This window comes from Ipomoea nil, unplaced genomic scaffold, assembly GCF_001879475.1.
Source record: "Ipomoea nil cultivar Tokyo-kokei standard unplaced genomic scaffold, Asagao_1.1 scaffold0418, whole genome shotgun sequence".
NCBI classification, from domain to species: domain Eukaryota; kingdom Viridiplantae; phylum Streptophyta; class Magnoliopsida; order Solanales; family Convolvulaceae; genus Ipomoea; species Ipomoea nil.
In genome coordinates, this window is record NW_017616846.1 from 275,087 (window position 1) to 291,473 (window position 16,387).

Genomic DNA, 16,387 nt, shown 5'->3' on the forward strand with positions numbered 1-16,387 from the left:
ATTATAACATTCGAGATTATCTATAACATAATTAATAATTAATTTGTATTAATTTCTCAATTTCCAATTGTAAGTACTAAGTAGTACCAATGTCACATGTGCTGGTGTTGTTATATTCTCTTGTTTCCTTTAATTTCCCTTTTTCTTTAAGGATTGAATATTTCTTTGACTATTCCGAAACAAACCCTACCACACTTTGAAAGCTCAACATGTCCCTTCTTTCAAGACAAAGTTTACATTACATTAATGTATTGCTTTATTGTATATCTATCAGTTTGTATATTGTTTTTTTTTTTTTTTTTTTTTTTTGGGGGGGGGGGGGAGGCGGCGTTATATATAAGGAAAGTGTCAAACTACTTCTACAATTGTCACTCTCTAATATAACAAAACATCGCATCAGAATGAAAGTGAATGTACAAATATTTGAACCCGAGTTATTAATACACATTAATCAGGGTACAACTCAATCACAAAAAAGATTCATTTCCCTATTATTATTACAACCGAAATTCGATATTCAATAAATGAACATTGATTATCATAATTAACATGATACACTTTAATTTATTCTGGAAAAATAAAATCAAGACATGTAACAGACGATTCTCCGATAATTCAGTTATCATTTTCCTTATTAGAATAGACAAATACACATGATTCTGGCTCTTTTTGATCCGTGATAACAACTGATTACTATCAGAATAAATATTGAAGTTAGTAGGAAACAAAACAAGATACAAATCTGGTGATATTATGAGCAGGCGATGATGTCCTCAAAATCTAGTCTAGATATAAGCATAACCTTACAACCACAATATTCCAAACAACCTGCAGATGTTTCCATAGGTTAACAGGTTTTGAGCATTCCTTCAAAACCTCTCTGGCGCGCTGTACTTCAAGGGCTCTTCGAAGCTTTGTCCAGAGCATCAAAGACGGTCTGTACATTTACTTCCTCCACAATCACAACCTTATCTCTAGACTTTGACCCTGAACCTATGGAAACTTGCCTTCGTTTTACACCAATAACCTGTCCAACTGTAAACTCGTGAGATTTTCACAAGGGATCAAAACCCCTTTACTAAAAAGCCTAGGAGGAAGAAACTCAACTAAGGCTCCGTTAGGAAAGCAGTAAAATGGCTTCTGGAAAATAACTCATTTTCCAGAAAACATTTTCCTTTCCGGTGTTTGGCTGCACAACGGAAAACTTTCTTTTTTGTGTTTGGTTCATTTTCCGGAAAATGAGCAGGAAAATGAACAGAATTGTATACTTCAACATTTTAATTCAATGATATTGCCAAAAAAATGTAGAAACCAGTCAGCCAGATTACAAAAGAGCATAGGAGGAGGGAACTCAACTAAGTTTTACACCCTTACTCCAGAACTAGAGACAATGTAATGAGAAGACAATAAAGAAAAGTTACTTTATTACAAAAGAGCATAGTCTAAACTCTAATGGTAAATATTATTCACATAGCCAGTTTGCCTAGCCACTTCCTAATATGAATCTCATGCTGCAGATTCTGTTTTACCAACACTTTTCTATGTGCACACTGTACATATAGTTACATATATAAATATAATGAACATCTCGAAGTATATCAAATAATGTGAAGCTTGTGATTGATATCAAATCCTTCCCCAAGATATGACCAAACTTTGATGTGTGTGCGTGTGTCTAAAGGGAACTCATAATGTGAAGCTTGTGATTTGATCTTAAAACTTCACCTCTGTTGTAAGGAAGTGCTCACCAAACTTGGCCAGCTCCTCTTGTCAAAAGGGAATATTTCTTTATACAAATAGTAGACAACTAGGTTGTACTCTTCTTTTTGTAGTTAATAAGATTTACACAGCTTACCCACCAGCAGTTTCTTGTAGGATGTAATTAAAGTTCTTGAAATGCAAGAAGACAGAGAAAGGAGAGATTTGCAGACCAGAAAACAACGGAACACAACAAACATTTGGAAATGCAAAAAGGAAAGATTGCGAAGATCAGACACCAAGGCATGAATTTGGTCTGTTAAGTAAGAAAGAAATGCAATACCTTCATTGATGCTTAGTATCACATCTAATATGGGAAAAAGTAGTTTTTCAAACTTCTTTCTGGTAATGGAATTTTTTCAAAAGGCTATTCGTAGATCACTAACAGTCTTGAGAAACTTTGTTGATGCATAAACTTTGTCTCTGAGGGTTGGATGAAGGGAGGCAAAGTTCAGTGGCTAACTATTGCTCGATTACCAGTAGGTGATAATCATCCATTGAAATAGTTTTTGCAGGAAATTGATCAGCAAATTTTTCCCTTAAAAATATGGATGATAACCTCAATCTAGCAGAAAATGAATCAATTTAAAAAAAAAAAAAAATCTGTTTTCCTTAATCAAAGCATCCATATCTGAAGTGTAAACTAAAAACAGATATAAACAAAGTAATAATTTTCCTGGATTATCAACCCCGCCCTAAAACTAAGCTCAGATTCTCATATGCGCAAGCATGTATTCTTAAACTCTGTATCTAGCTACACGGATATACGCATTCGCATATAAATACATATTCCTATATTTTTATGAATAAATTAGTACTCACGGAGCTAATGTAGTCGAGAAGCGCGGCATTCGCTTCGCCATCTTTTGCAGGCGCATCAATTTGGACTCCAACAGCTTCGTCGCTCAAATCTGCATACAATACACATGGAAAATTCACATGAAAATCCATTACTATTGCAAACAATTTATGATTAGGGAGCGACAGCGAGGGCTGGGAAAAGGGACCAGTGATGGTGGCGATTTTGGAGCCGGGCTTGGCGTGGATGGTTATTGCGACGGAGGACGGAGCGACGACGCGGAGGCAAGCCGGGTATTTGGAGGTCGGAGATTGGGTAGACTGAGTTGACTCGGTGGCTGAGTTGCCTTTGTTTTTGCCTTTCTTCGATGGAGCCATCTTTCTGTTAATCTTCGCTGGATTTGTATTTGTGAGTTTTCAGAGCCGAAACTACCGGCGTCGAGTTTCAGTCGCGGCTGTCGTTTTGCTGTTTAGTAGTCCAAATCTGATTCTTAGAATTTTACTAGCTAGGGATTTTGCTAATCTCAGCTTTTTGTTTGTTAAACGGTCCGCGAACAAGGTCGCCCATTTCTTAGCTAGGGATGCCTTGTCTAAGACTGATCGTGTGAACTGCTCTTTAGTCCCGTTTCCTTCTCTTGTTCCTGTTTTGAACTTTGATGCTTAATATATTTTGCTGTTTCTTTTCAAAAAAAAAAAAAAAAGAATTTTACTCGATTATTCTCCACACACACACACAAAAAAAAAAAAAAAAAAAAAAAAAATTACTCGATAATACCTAATTTAATCTTTGATTATACTATTTTTTTTTTTTTTTAGTTCTAAATTACTTTTTATACTTAATTATATCTTCAATTTTAATGATTTTATATAATTGAATGCTCGCTTATTAGAATTAATGACTAAATCGAAAAAAATTACTATGGTCGATAATTAAATTGAGTATTAATTCAATTTTATGATGATTTATTCGCCTCGTAGAATTTCACTTCGTTGTATTTTGTAAACTTGCAGAAACAAATTAGGTATATGTAAAGTATGGGTACTTCACCATATTGTATATGTAGACTATATCAGAGATAAGATTAGGTATTTCATAGTATCATATTATTTTTATATGTCCCAACTAATAATAACTTGATACATCAGTTTTTTTTGTTTTTTGTTTTTTGTTTGTTTTTTTTTTTTTTTGGTACAACATCCATTAAAATTGTAAAATCAAAAGGTGAATTTTATATATTAAGATAAGTATCGGTTACTATTAGTATAATATAAAATGTGGCTCTATTACAATGTAGTATCTATTCATATAGAGAGGCTTGAACTTACAACCTTCCAAATGAAAGTCCAACCCGGGTACCATTAGACCACATAGTCTTGATTAGTGAATAGAACTTAAGTGAATTGATCTTTAAAAAAGGTTTATATATGACTTATTTTTCGTTGAAGGGCATTCGGATTCAAAAGACTTAATTTTCAATAGAAAATAGTAAATTCAAAAATTATATATATATATATATATATATATATATATATATATATATATATATATATATATATATATATATATATATTCTTCAATGGTGAACTCTCAAGTGCAACATATAACTGACTAACGAAGATTGATCGGGAATATATGGGCAAAACCAAACGTATCTAAGTAAGACCAGTATAAACCGAATGTATTCGACTGGTATTGACCTTAAATTATAACTGCGTTTCCCGATCCAAATAAGTGCCATGTAGACTTTGTTTAGGGCAAGTCTCGCCGCTCGTTCCCGATCGGACTTAACCAGGAAGCTCATTAATGTGACCATTCACTTAGCCTTATGTCTCACGATTAACTCAAAAGCGCTTTCCAGATAGAACGAGTGATCATATCACGTCCAATCACCTTTTCAATCCTTTCTAGACACTAGCATGATAATTGTAAATTGTGATCACTAAACCCACGCTTAACACGTGTAGGACATGTCGAAGGCTCAGCATGCTCACCCAACCTCGCCTATAAAAGACACATATTACTAGGTGAGACTTTTAGACCTTTTTCTCACTTATTACACACTCCCGAACACCCCCAATTCATTCCCCGACCATAGAATCGAAAGGAAGAACATCTTTTTCATTTTTCCTCATACATACTTGACTACGGAACAACCTTCTGAACGTAGATCCTAACATTTGTACTATCAGAGATAGGATATACCATCATTCAAATAGGGATAGGATTAGATATCTCGAAGATACCATGTCATCATCATATGTCCCAACTAATGATAACTTGACACATCACTTCTTTTTAGGTATAATATACTATTAACATCCTAATTGATGAGATGTTAAAAAAAATAATAATAAAATTATACGGAGTATATGAAATGCTTTCTTACTTGATACTCTGTAGCATTTACTTCAGTTGTATATTGGTTAGATGGAGTTTTTCACACTTTTGATCCCACGAGTATCAAACTTTTAGCGTAAATAGTCCTTCCGGTGAAATTTCCACAAAAGGAAAAGACCATTATACCTCTACTATAAAAGGAAAATAATGTTTCCGTGAAAAATTGACAAAAATTTCACCGGAAGGATCAGACCATTTGCGTTAAGAATTTGATACTCGTGGCCAATTATACAAGTTTTGAAAAATTGTGGATCTATATTGTTAGTGCTATAGTATTCATGGTACCAAAAGTACGAAAAACTCTGATTAAATGCATTGACTGTGGATACATAACAATGCTATAAAATAGGCAAATTTCAGTATGCAAGGTAAGTCAATAATATCGAAGGAAGTCGTCCATAGTCTATTTGTACATTAGAAAATGTTGAAAGAATTAAATTTGATCTTTCATTTTGTTGTAATGTCGTTTTCCCACTCACTTTCCTGGAGATGACATGGGGGAATTATTTCCACACGTACATTTAATTTTCTTCTACCAATTCCTGTGATATTAAATGATTTCTTATCTCTTCTTCAGAGAAAAAACTTGGAATATTTAACCGTCAACATGAGTAACATGACCACCACTGGAAAACTAGTATCCAATGGCCATCTGCATCTTCATGTCATCAGTTGTTTACTCATGCAAATTACCTCTGATCTCCTTCCCAATTTCTTACTCCCTCAGATCATGGCTAATTTACTTTTCAAGTTTCTGTTCATCCCAATTATATTTGCTGTAGCTACTGGAGTTGCTGCTCAACCGCAGCCTGCCACCAATATAACCTCCGGTTCCATGCTTTATCCTGACCGGCATCCCACTTCATGGTTGTCGCCTTCAGGCCTATTTGCATTTGGTTTCTACCAGCAAGGGGGTGGTTTTCAAGTTGGGATATGGCTGCAAGGAACGCCTCAAAGAACTGTTGTTTGGACTGCTGATAGGGATGCCCCTCCGGTCCCTTCGGATTCCTATCTGCAGTTTGCAACAGGCAAGCTAATTCTTTGGACTAAGGGGAGCAGGAAAGAGATTGCAGATCCCCCAGAGACTGCTACTCCAACAGCCCGCATGCTTGATTCTGGTAACTTTGTCATCTACGACAAAACTGGTGTCATCTGGCAAAGTTTTGATCTTCCCACAGACACCATATTAGTTGGTCAGCATCTGGTATTAAACAATAGACTGGTCTCTAGTGTTTCAACATCTGATACCTCAAGTGGAAGGTTTTATCTCGGTATGCAAGGTGATGGAAACCTCGTTGCATATCCGCTCAATAGCCAATCCAGGCCTGAGGATTCTTACTGGGCAAATCCCATACAAACCAGGGGTGAATTTGGTGAGGTAAATGGGGCATTTGTAAGCGTTGACCCAAGTGGCCAACTGTTTATGAATGTTTCAAACGATATGCAGTTTGAGGTAAAGAGTATAGCAAACAGTTCCAATGACAACTCAAGCAACAGGACAGTAATTTACCGTGCTACTCTTGACCCTGATGGGATTCTCAGGCTGTATTCGCACAGATTTGGCGGGACTGATAATTCAACCGTGATTGAGTGGTCTGCAAAACAAAATCAATGCCAAGTCAAAGGCTTTTGTGGTGTTAATAGCTACTGCACAGCAATTGAAGGTGGCGAAGGTGACTGTTCCTGCTTTCAAGGCTTTCAGTATTTCAATCCAAAAGTGAAATACCAGGGGTGTTACAGAGGATTCATCTATGAAGAACTCTGTAGGAAAGAAGACCCTAATCTGTCCTACAATGTTACTGTAATCAAGAACTTAACACTTGGGGGATATCCATTCTCTTCCATTTCAATGGTTGAGAGAGATTGTCAGAAATCTTGCCAGGAAGACTGTACATGTTGGGCAGCACAGTATGTAGATGGCACCTGCAGCAAATTTAAGCTTCCACTCATTTATTCAACATTAAATGAGAATAATAAGCCTGACAAGGCCATAATCAAGCAACTCTACAATACTTCCCAGTTGCCAGGCCAAGGCGTTACCATTTCAGGGGAAACTGGGGACAAGGATGGAACCCGAAAAAGAATAATCTTGATTCTATCAGTGGTTCTTGGTTTCCTAGCATTCCTGTTTTCACTCATTGCAATCTTCAGTTTCGTTTTCTACAGAAATAGAGCCATTCAGTATCAAAAGCTGTCAGAAAAGGCAAATTTAGGCCTCAATGAAGAGTTCACTCTCCGATCATTTTCTTATAGTGAGCTTGATAGAGCCACTGATGGTTTCAAGGAAGAACTTAGGCATAGTAATTTTGGGAAGGTGTACAAAGGGAAAATATCTGAAGGGGATAAAACAGTGGCTGTGAAAAGACTAGAAAAAGGTGGAGATGAAGGAGAAAATGAATTCAGAGCAGAAATAACAGCAATTGGGCAAACTTACCACCGGAATTTAGTTATGTTGCTTGGGTTTTGCTTAGAGGGAAGCAGAAAGCTTCTGGTATATGAATTCATGAGCAATGGAACACTAGCAGATATCATCTTCAACACTACAATGAGGCCTTTCTGGAAGCAAAGAGTGAAACTTGCACGGGATATAGCCCGAGGAATTTGTTATCTGCATGAAGAATGTGAGACTTGCATAATTCACTGCAACATACGGCCCCAAAATATTCTAGTGGATGATTCTTGGACAGCAAAGATCTCCGAATTTGGGTTAGCAAAGCTTCTAACACAATCTGAAACTGGAAGCGCAACTGTGGTTAACTGGACAAATGGGTATTTGGCACCAGAATTACAGAGCAATGCTTTGATTACAGAAAAGGTAGATGTTTACAGCTATGGTGTTGTGCTTTTGGAGATTATATGCTGCAGAAGTTACCTTGAGGTCAATGTCACAACTGCAGATGAAATGTTGCTTTCTACTTGGGTTTCCAAATGCTTCATGGAGGACAATCTGCAAAAGTTGGTTGGGGAGGAAGAAATAGATATGAAGTCCTTGGAAAGAATGGTGAAAGTTGGACTGCTATGCATTCAAGATAATCCCGACCTGCGCCCTTCAATGAAGGGCATTGTTTTGATGTTAGAAGGGACCATGGACATCCCACTTTGTCTTCCTGCAAGTACTCCTTAGTTTCCAGGTTTGAGGATTTCTATGTTGCAGCAAATTTATCATAGTCGACTGTTGTACTGAAATTTTATCCTGTAATGTAATAAACAAGGTATATTTCTGTTTTCTGTGTAAACACATGTTTTGTCATATAATACAATGTAGTATTAGGTGTTCCAATATTCATTGGTTTCCATAGCTGTCATTAAGGCAGCTTAGTTCAACTAGAGATGAGAATCTAACTAAATCTTACTTGAATGTCATAGATGCATACTCAACTCCGCAAAGCAAGTCCTGTGAGCATCCCTACCCATGGAGATCTGAATGAGTTGACTGTATGTTTTAGGGTGGGTTGGGTGAACTTGTCCCCTCTATGCCTATGTGGGGGTGAACTTGTCCCTTCTGAGTTTGAGTGGAATGTACTTATTTGTATTTTTATTGGATTAGTAACTTTTAAGTAAATTTTTCTGATAACTAAACATACCATAAACATCCTACTCAGAGCACACACACACACACACACACACACACACACACACACACACACACACACACACACACACACACACATATATATATATATATATATATATATATATATATATATATATATATATATATATATATATATATACACACATACATACATACATATAGGGTGATGTTCCAATGAGAACCCATCTCCCTGTGAGAACCTGCAAACTTGTACATGAATGCACACAATCTAATATTCCGGGCACACAATGCACATAATCTACCCTGGAGTAGTTTGTGTGCATTCATGTTGGTTCTCACGTTCTCACCTAAGGTGTCTGTGTGTACGAAATGCTTTCCTGCTTACACTCCGTAGCATTTATGTCAGTTATATATTGGTTAGGTGCAATGACTATGGAGCATAACAATGCTATAAAATAAGCAAATTAGAAAACAATTGATTATCATTATGCATTTATGCATGTGGTGTCATGTCATCAAAGTCAGAGTTGTTTAGCTAATATAAGCAAGAAAATTCCAGATTGCAGAGCAAGTCAGTAATGATGTCCAGCGTAGCATTTTCATTTTGTATTAATGTCATTTTCTCCCTCACCATCATGGATAACTCCTAGGGATGACTTGGAAGAATTGTTTCCACACATACACTTAATTGTCTTCAGTTGGGGCCTTCCAATTCCTGTGATAATAATAACATTGACTTGACTTCTCATCTCACCTTTCTTGATAGATTTTTCTTGACAAAAAGACTCAGAATAGTTCAACTGTTTAATCCTGGTCTCCTCTAATTTATTATATAGTAGAGACTTTCAGTTTCTATCATGTTCCACAGAACCATCCTCTCTCTTGATATCATGGCCATTCTAGCAGCATTTCTCATGCTTATATTTCTATTTCCTAAAGCTGCTACAGCTCAGCCAGAACAAACTAATTCAATAAATTTAGGTGATTCCCTTAATCCCACTTCTAAGCCCGCATGGTACTCTCCTTCTCGTAGATTTGCATTTGGATTTTTCTCAGAGGGAATGGGTTTCAAGGTAGGAATTTGGCTGGTGAACAGTCCCAACAACACTGTTGTGTGGTGTGCCCATCGAGATGATCCAGGAGTATCTTCTGATGCCACTCTGGATTTTGTTGGTGGCAAAGTTCTGTTAAAAACAGGGCAATCACAGGAGAAAATCATTGATCTAGAATCTGCTTATTCTGCCTCCATGCTTGACTCTGGAAACTTTGTGGTTTACAATCAAGATTCTGACATCATCTGGGAGAGTTTCGGACTGCCAACTGATACAATTTTAGGTGGGCAGAATCTCTCTATTGGGGGGAAACTGATTCCTGGTATCTCTTCCACTAATCACTCTTCTGGCCGTTTTCGCCTTGAGATGCAGATTGATGGGAATCTTGTGGCATATCCTATGAACCTAGGCCAAGCAGTAGACGCATACTGGGCTTCTCAAACTTGCTGCAACGGTAAAATGCATCTCGTTCTTAATTCTGATGGCAGCATGCTAGTAGTTCATGACTCTGGTGCTTCAATAACTAGAGAATTACACACTTCCTCTGTGCCAAACAATGATACTATATACCGAGCAACATTTGATTATGATGGGAACTTTCGACTATATTCTCACAGCTTTAATTCTAATGGGAATTCCAGCATGAAAATAGAGTGGCAAGCAATAGATAATGTGTGTGATATAAAGGGGTTTTGTGGCCTGAACAGCTACTGTGGTATGAGGGATAATGCATCCTATTGCATTTGTCTACCCGGAGCAACTATCAGAGATAAAGACCAACCCTTTGGTGATTGTGAAAGGGATTTCACACGCGGGAACTGTATTGGAGGGAAAGAAGATGCCACTGTTTTCAAAATAACTGCTGCTACGAATTTGACTTGGGATGATCCTCCCTACTTTGTGTCATCAACTCTTGGGAAAGAAGAATGTAGCAAATCTTGCTCAGAGGACTGTGATTGTGATGCAGCTCTGTATGAGGGATCCGGGCCATCCGGCCGTTGTACAAAGCATAAGCTGCCACTGAGGTATGTTAAAAGTGACATAGAAGGTTCAAAAACTGCTTTCTTCAAAGTGAGTAATGCAATAACAAGAAGCATTGAGAAGGATCATGCGAAACTACCTTGGTTGCTAATCCTGGTTATTAGTCTGGGTTCTGTTGCATATTATGGTGCTGCTATTGCATTTTCAAGCTTTTTCATTTTCAAGTTTCGCATTTTGCAGTACAGAAAGCAATTGCAGACAGGAAATAAAGGCTTAACCAAAGAATTCATCCTTCGGACATGTACTTACAGAGAGCTAAAAAGGGCAACAAATGGCTTCAAGGAGGAGTTGGGAAAGGGTTCTTTTGGAGCAGTGTACAGAGGAAGCTTTGATAAGGGTAAAACACTTGTGGCAGTGAAGAGACTGGAAAAGGTGGTAGAAGAAGGAGAGAGGGAATTCCGGGCTGAAATGAGGGCCATTGGCAGAACTCGTCACAAGAATCTGGTGCGTCTGATTGGATACTGTGCTGAAGGATCTAAAAGGCTTCTGGTATATGAATACATGAGCAATGGTTGCCTGGCAAATCTTCTTTTCAAAGCAAAACAACACCCTGATTGGACAGAAAGATTGAGAATTGCACTGAATGTGGCCAGAGGGATTCACTATCTCCACGAAGAATGTGAAGCTCCCATTATTCACTGTGATATAAAGCCACAGAACATCTTGCTAGACAATTCCTGGACAGCTAAGATCTCTGATTTTGGACTTGCAAAACTTCTGATGCCAGACCAAACAAGAACCTTCACCGGTGTGAGAGGGACTAGAGGATATTTAGCTCCAGAATGGCAAACGAATGCCCCTATTTCTGTAAAGGTTGATGTCTACAGCTATGGGATTGTCCTCCTAGAAATCATATGCTGCAGAAGAAACATAGAAGTTGATGTATCAGAACTAGAAGAGATTCAGCTGTGTGTATGGGCTTACAAATGCCTCGTCAAAATGGAGTTGGCTAAACTTGTTAAGGGTGAAGAAGTAGACAAGAATGCCTTGCAAAGAATGGTTGCAGTAGCCATCTGGTGCATCCAAGACGAGCCCGCTCTTCGCCCTTCCATGAAGCGAGTATTACAGATGTTGGAGGGGCTGAAAGAAGTCCCAATTCCTCCATGTCCCTCAGCTTGCAACTCCTAAATACAAAGAATTGTTTCCATCTTGTCCTTTTTGTCAAGAATTTTCCTAGTAGCACTATGTTGTATGTGAGGCTTAAGGACATTACTTTGTAATGCCAATAAGATGTGGAGTCTGTCTGTCTGTCCTGTACACGTTTTAACTATCTATTTTTAACTATTTCGTATTAAATGTTTGAGCAGTTAGGTTAGGTATATTAGCAATTATAACAGTGGCTAATTAACTCAGATCGGATACTTAATGGCAACCACCGCTAATTACCGTAAAATGAAAGCCGCCACCGCACCGGCGCACCACCGATTGAGAGAGGAGGATATAGAATTTTCAACATTGAAAGGAAATAGAAAATAAATAAAGCAGCAGATAGAAATGAATCGATTAGAAACAGAACAAAGCTAGTACGTTACTTACTCTCCGGAGCCAATGTACGTACTGTGCTCTCTCTCTCCCGCCGCTTCTGAATCGATCAGCGGATGCACTTTTGTTCTTTGGTTCAGATCATCAACTCCAGTAGCAGCATAGCTTCTTCTCCTTCTTCGATCCCTGGCTTTTCTCTCTGCAATTCCATCTGACTCGCAACCACGGTAAAGGGAGGAACGGAGGCAAATTGGGGCAAGCTCTTGGATACCTTCTTCTTCTGCAACAGTGAGATGAGGGTATACAGAAACACTCAAGCTCCTCTTCTTCTTTTCGTCTGTAACTTCATCAGCTCCCGTTTAATCCCATCTCCAACAGACATAGGGGGGGTGCGGTGAATAGTTGTTAGCTCTTAGTTAGTTTTGATAACATTAATTGATTGCCTAATAGCTTATTATATATAAAAATAATTTTTTTGAAAAAGTTCATTGAAAAAATTGAAAGTAGTTTTTGAGTTGAAATTTTAGATATTATAGTGTGTAATTATAGTGTGTAATGAAACTAGAGAAAATAGAGAGAACAACCAGAGTTTTGGAGTTGAATTTTTAGATATTATAGTGTGTTATGAAACTAGAGAAAATAGAGAGAACAACAAAAACAAAAATTGCAAGAAAATGGAGAGAAAATGAGAGAGAAGGTAGGAACTTCTTATTGATATCTTTGGTTAAATTTCCAAATGAAATAGGACACTTGACCCTTCATTTGTCCAAAGTACAATAACTGATATAATGGTTACACATTAATAAAATATTCATAACACTCCCTCATGGACTATTATCTTATCATATTTATATCTCATTAAAAACCTCACTAGAAAAATAAAAAATCATGTGAGAAAAACTTAGAGAGAAAACGAGTACATGATATATGTCAAATTATGTGTTGCATCGGCTGCCTTATTAAAACCTTAGACTAAAAAACTCATTGGGAAAAAAACTTAGCTAAAGAAAAAATAGTACAACCATAACCCCAACATAAACCTTAGGCATTATATTCATGATTGGTTCATCTTATTAAAATAAAATGATACTCCCCTGAAGATGACAATTTTCAAATCCCTCACATAAAAAATATATTTTCAAAATGTAGAAATGAATTTTGTGAACACATGTTCAAGTATCAATGGAATGAATATGTTGTATAATAATCTTATGACTCTTCAGGAGCGCAACACACTTGAATTAAAGCATGACACTATATACGTGTCTTGTCAAAAATTCATAATATACCCACAATCTTCTCATGCGCTTGGGGATGGGGACATGCAACGACTCTTGGTGCATAACAATACTATAAAATAGGCAAATAAGAAAATAGTTCCATTACCATTATGCATATGTTGTCATGTGATCAAGTCATTGTTGTATACCTAATACACACACAGTTAGTAAATAACTTATGTTGTCCGTAGTCTATTTTTCATTGTTCTCATTTGATCCATATATCATTTTCACTTTGTAGTAATAATACCCTTTTTCAGATCAAACATCACACCTGTAATATTTTCATTTGTATTAATGTCGTTTTCTCCCTCACCGGCCTCCATGGATCCCTCCAGGGAGAATTGTTTCCACAAGTAAACTTAAATTAATTTTCTTCTGCTGATGTCTTCCAGTTCCTGTGATAGTAAACTGCAAATTACTTCTCCTTCCCAACTGCATACTCCCTCAGATCATGGCTAACTTACTTTTCAAGTTTCTGTTAATTCCAGTTATATTTGGTGTAACTACTGGAGTTGCAGCTCAAATGCAGCCAGCCACCAATATAACCTCTGGTTCCATGCTTTACCCTGACCGGCATCCCACTTCATGGTCATCGCCTTCAGGCCTATTTGCATTCGGTTTCTACCAGCAAGGGGATGGTTTTCAAGTTGGGATATGGCTGCAAGGTACGATGATGGCTCAAAGAACTGTTGTTTGGACGGCTGATAGGGATGCCCCTCCGGTCCCTTCAGACTCCTATCTGGAGTTTGCAACGGGCAAGCTAATTCTTTGGACCAAGGGGAGCAGGAAAGAGATTGTAGATCCCCCGGAGACTGCAGCAACTCCAGCAGCCGCCATGCTTGATTCTGGTAACTTTGTCATCTATGACAAAACCGGTGTCATCTGGCAAAGTTTTGATTTACCCACAGACACCATATTAGTTGGTCAGCATCTGGTATTAAACAATAGACTCGTCTCTAGTGTTTCAACATCTGATACCTCAAGTGGAAGGTTTTATCTCGGTATGCAAGGTGATGGAAACCTCGTTGCATATCCTCTCAATAGCCTATCCAGGCCTGAAGATTCTTACTGGGCAAATCCCATACAAACCAGGGGTGAATTTGGTAAGGTAAATGGGGCATTTGTAAGCATTGACCTGAGTGGCCAACTGTTTATGAATGTTTCAAATGATAAGCATTTTGAGGTGAAGAGTATAGCAAACAGTTCCAATGAAGACGCACGCAACAGGACAGTAATTTACCGTGCTACTCTTGACCCTGATGGGATTCTCAGGCTGTATTCTCACAGATTTGGTGGGACTGATAATTCAACCGTGATTGAGTGGTCTGCAAAACAAAATCAATGCCAAGTGAAAGGCTTTTGTGGTGTTAATAGCTACTGCACAGCTATCAATGGTGGCGAAGGTGACTGTTCCTGCTTTCCAGGCTTCCAGTATTTCAATCCAAAAGTGAAATACCAGGGGTGTTACAGAGGATTCATCTATGAAGAACTCTGTAGGAAAGAAGACCCTAATCTGTCCTACAATATTACTCTGATCAAGAACTTGACACTTGGGGGATATCCATTCTCTTACCTTTCAATGGTTGAAGGAGATTGTCAGAAATCTTGCCAGGAAGATTGTACATGTTGGGCAGCACAGTATGTAGATGGCACCTGCAGCAAATTTAAGCTTCCACTCATTTATTCAACATTAAATGAGAACAATAAGCCTGTCATGGCCATAATCAAGCAGCTCCACAATGCTTCCCAGTTGGTTACCATTTCAGGGGAAACTGGGGACAAGGATGGAACCCGAAAAAGAGTAATCTTGATTCTATCAGTGGTTCTTGGTTTCCTAGCATTCCTGTTCTCACTCATTGCAATCTTCAGTTTCATTTTCTACAGAAATAGAGCCATTCAGTATCAAAAGCTGTCAGAAAAGGCAAATTTAGGCCTTAATGAAGAGTTCACTCTCCGATCATTTTCTTATAGTGAGCTTGATAGAGCCACTGATGGTTTCAAGGAAGAACTTAGACATAGTAACTTTGGGAAGGTGTACAAAGGAAAAATATCTGAAGGGGATAAAACAGTGGCTGTGAAAAGACTAGAAAAAGGTGGAGATGAAGGAGAAAATGAATTCAGAGCAGAAATAACAGCAATTGGGCAAACTTACCACCGGAATTTAGTTATGTTGCTTGGGTTTTGCTTAGAGGGAAGCAGAAAGCTTCTGGTATATGAATTCATGAGCAATGGAACACTAGCAGATATCATCTTCAACACTACAATGAGGCCTTTCTGGAAGCAAAGAGTGAAACTTGCACGGGATATAGCCCGAGGAATTTGTTATCTGCATGAAGAATGTGAGACTTGCATAATTCACTGCAACATACGGCCCCAAAATATTCTAGTGGATGATTCTTGGACAGCAAAAATCTCCGAATTTGGTTTAGCAAAGCTTTTAACACAATCTGAAACTGGAAGCCCAACTGTGATTAATTGGACAAATGGGTATTTGGCACCAGAATTACAGAGCAATGCTTTGATTACAGAAAAGGTAGATGTTTACAGCTATGGCATTATGCTTTTGGAGATTATATGCTGCAGAAGTTACCTTGAGGTCAACGTCACAACTGCAGATGAAATGTTGCTTTCTACTTGGGTTTCCAAATGCTTCGTGGAGAACAATCTGCAACAGCTGGTTGGGGAGGAAGAAATAGATATGATGTCCTTGGAAAGAATGGTGAAAGTTGGACTGCTATGCATTCAAGATAACCCTGCCCTGCGCCCTTCAATGAAGGGCGTTGTTTTGATGTTAGATGGGACAATGGACATCCCACTTTGTCTTCCTGCAAGTACTCCTTAGTTCCCATGGTTTGAGGATTTCTACATTGCAGCATATGTATCAATGGTATCATAGTCGACTGTTGTACTGAGATATATCCTGTATGTAATAAACAATGCATATTTCTGTTATCAGTGTAAAAAATCTAAACCGCATACATTTTTTCATGTAATGCAATGTAGTATTAGGTGTTCCAAT

General features: G+C 37.9%; 4 protein-coding genes across 4 annotated transcripts; 3 read left to right on the top strand and 1 right to left on the bottom strand.

Annotated features, from left to right (window-relative positions):
• Nucleotides 1–614: 614 nt before the first annotated feature.
• LOC109172546 (UPF0235 protein C15orf40 homolog) lies at nucleotides 615–3,163 on the bottom strand. Its single transcript, XM_019321714.1, has 3 exons — nucleotides 2,766–3,163; nucleotides 2,581–2,669; nucleotides 615–1,027 (listed from the first exon to the last, which is right to left on the bottom strand). Exons 1-3 carry the CDS (start codon nucleotides 2,932–2,934, stop codon nucleotides 896–898), a joined length of 390 nt encoding a protein of 129 aa, XP_019177259.1. The 5' UTR covers nucleotides 2,935–3,163; the 3' UTR covers nucleotides 615–895.
• Nucleotides 3,164–5,308: 2,145 nt separating this feature from the next.
• Nucleotides 5,309–8,236, top strand: LOC109172540 (G-type lectin S-receptor-like serine/threonine-protein kinase LECRK2). The gene has a single exon (XM_019321707.1). It carries the CDS (start codon nucleotides 5,562–5,564, stop codon nucleotides 8,076–8,078), a length of 2,517 nt encoding a protein of 838 aa, XP_019177252.1. The 5' UTR covers nucleotides 5,309–5,561; the 3' UTR covers nucleotides 8,079–8,236.
• A 1,057-nt stretch (nucleotides 8,237–9,293) lies between these two features.
• Nucleotides 9,294–11,899, top strand: LOC109172542 (G-type lectin S-receptor-like serine/threonine-protein kinase LECRK2). The gene has a single exon (XM_019321710.1). The coding sequence runs from the start codon at nucleotides 9,368–9,370 to the stop codon at nucleotides 11,729–11,731; it is 2,364 nt and encodes a 787-aa protein (XP_019177255.1). The 5' UTR covers nucleotides 9,294–9,367; the 3' UTR covers nucleotides 11,732–11,899.
• A 1,572-nt stretch (nucleotides 11,900–13,471) lies between these two features.
• On the top strand, nucleotides 13,472–16,387 carry LOC109172541 (G-type lectin S-receptor-like serine/threonine-protein kinase LECRK1). Its single transcript, XM_019321709.1, has one exon. It carries the CDS (start codon nucleotides 13,820–13,822, stop codon nucleotides 16,208–16,210), a length of 2,391 nt encoding a protein of 796 aa, XP_019177254.1. The 5' UTR covers nucleotides 13,472–13,819; the 3' UTR covers nucleotides 16,211–16,387.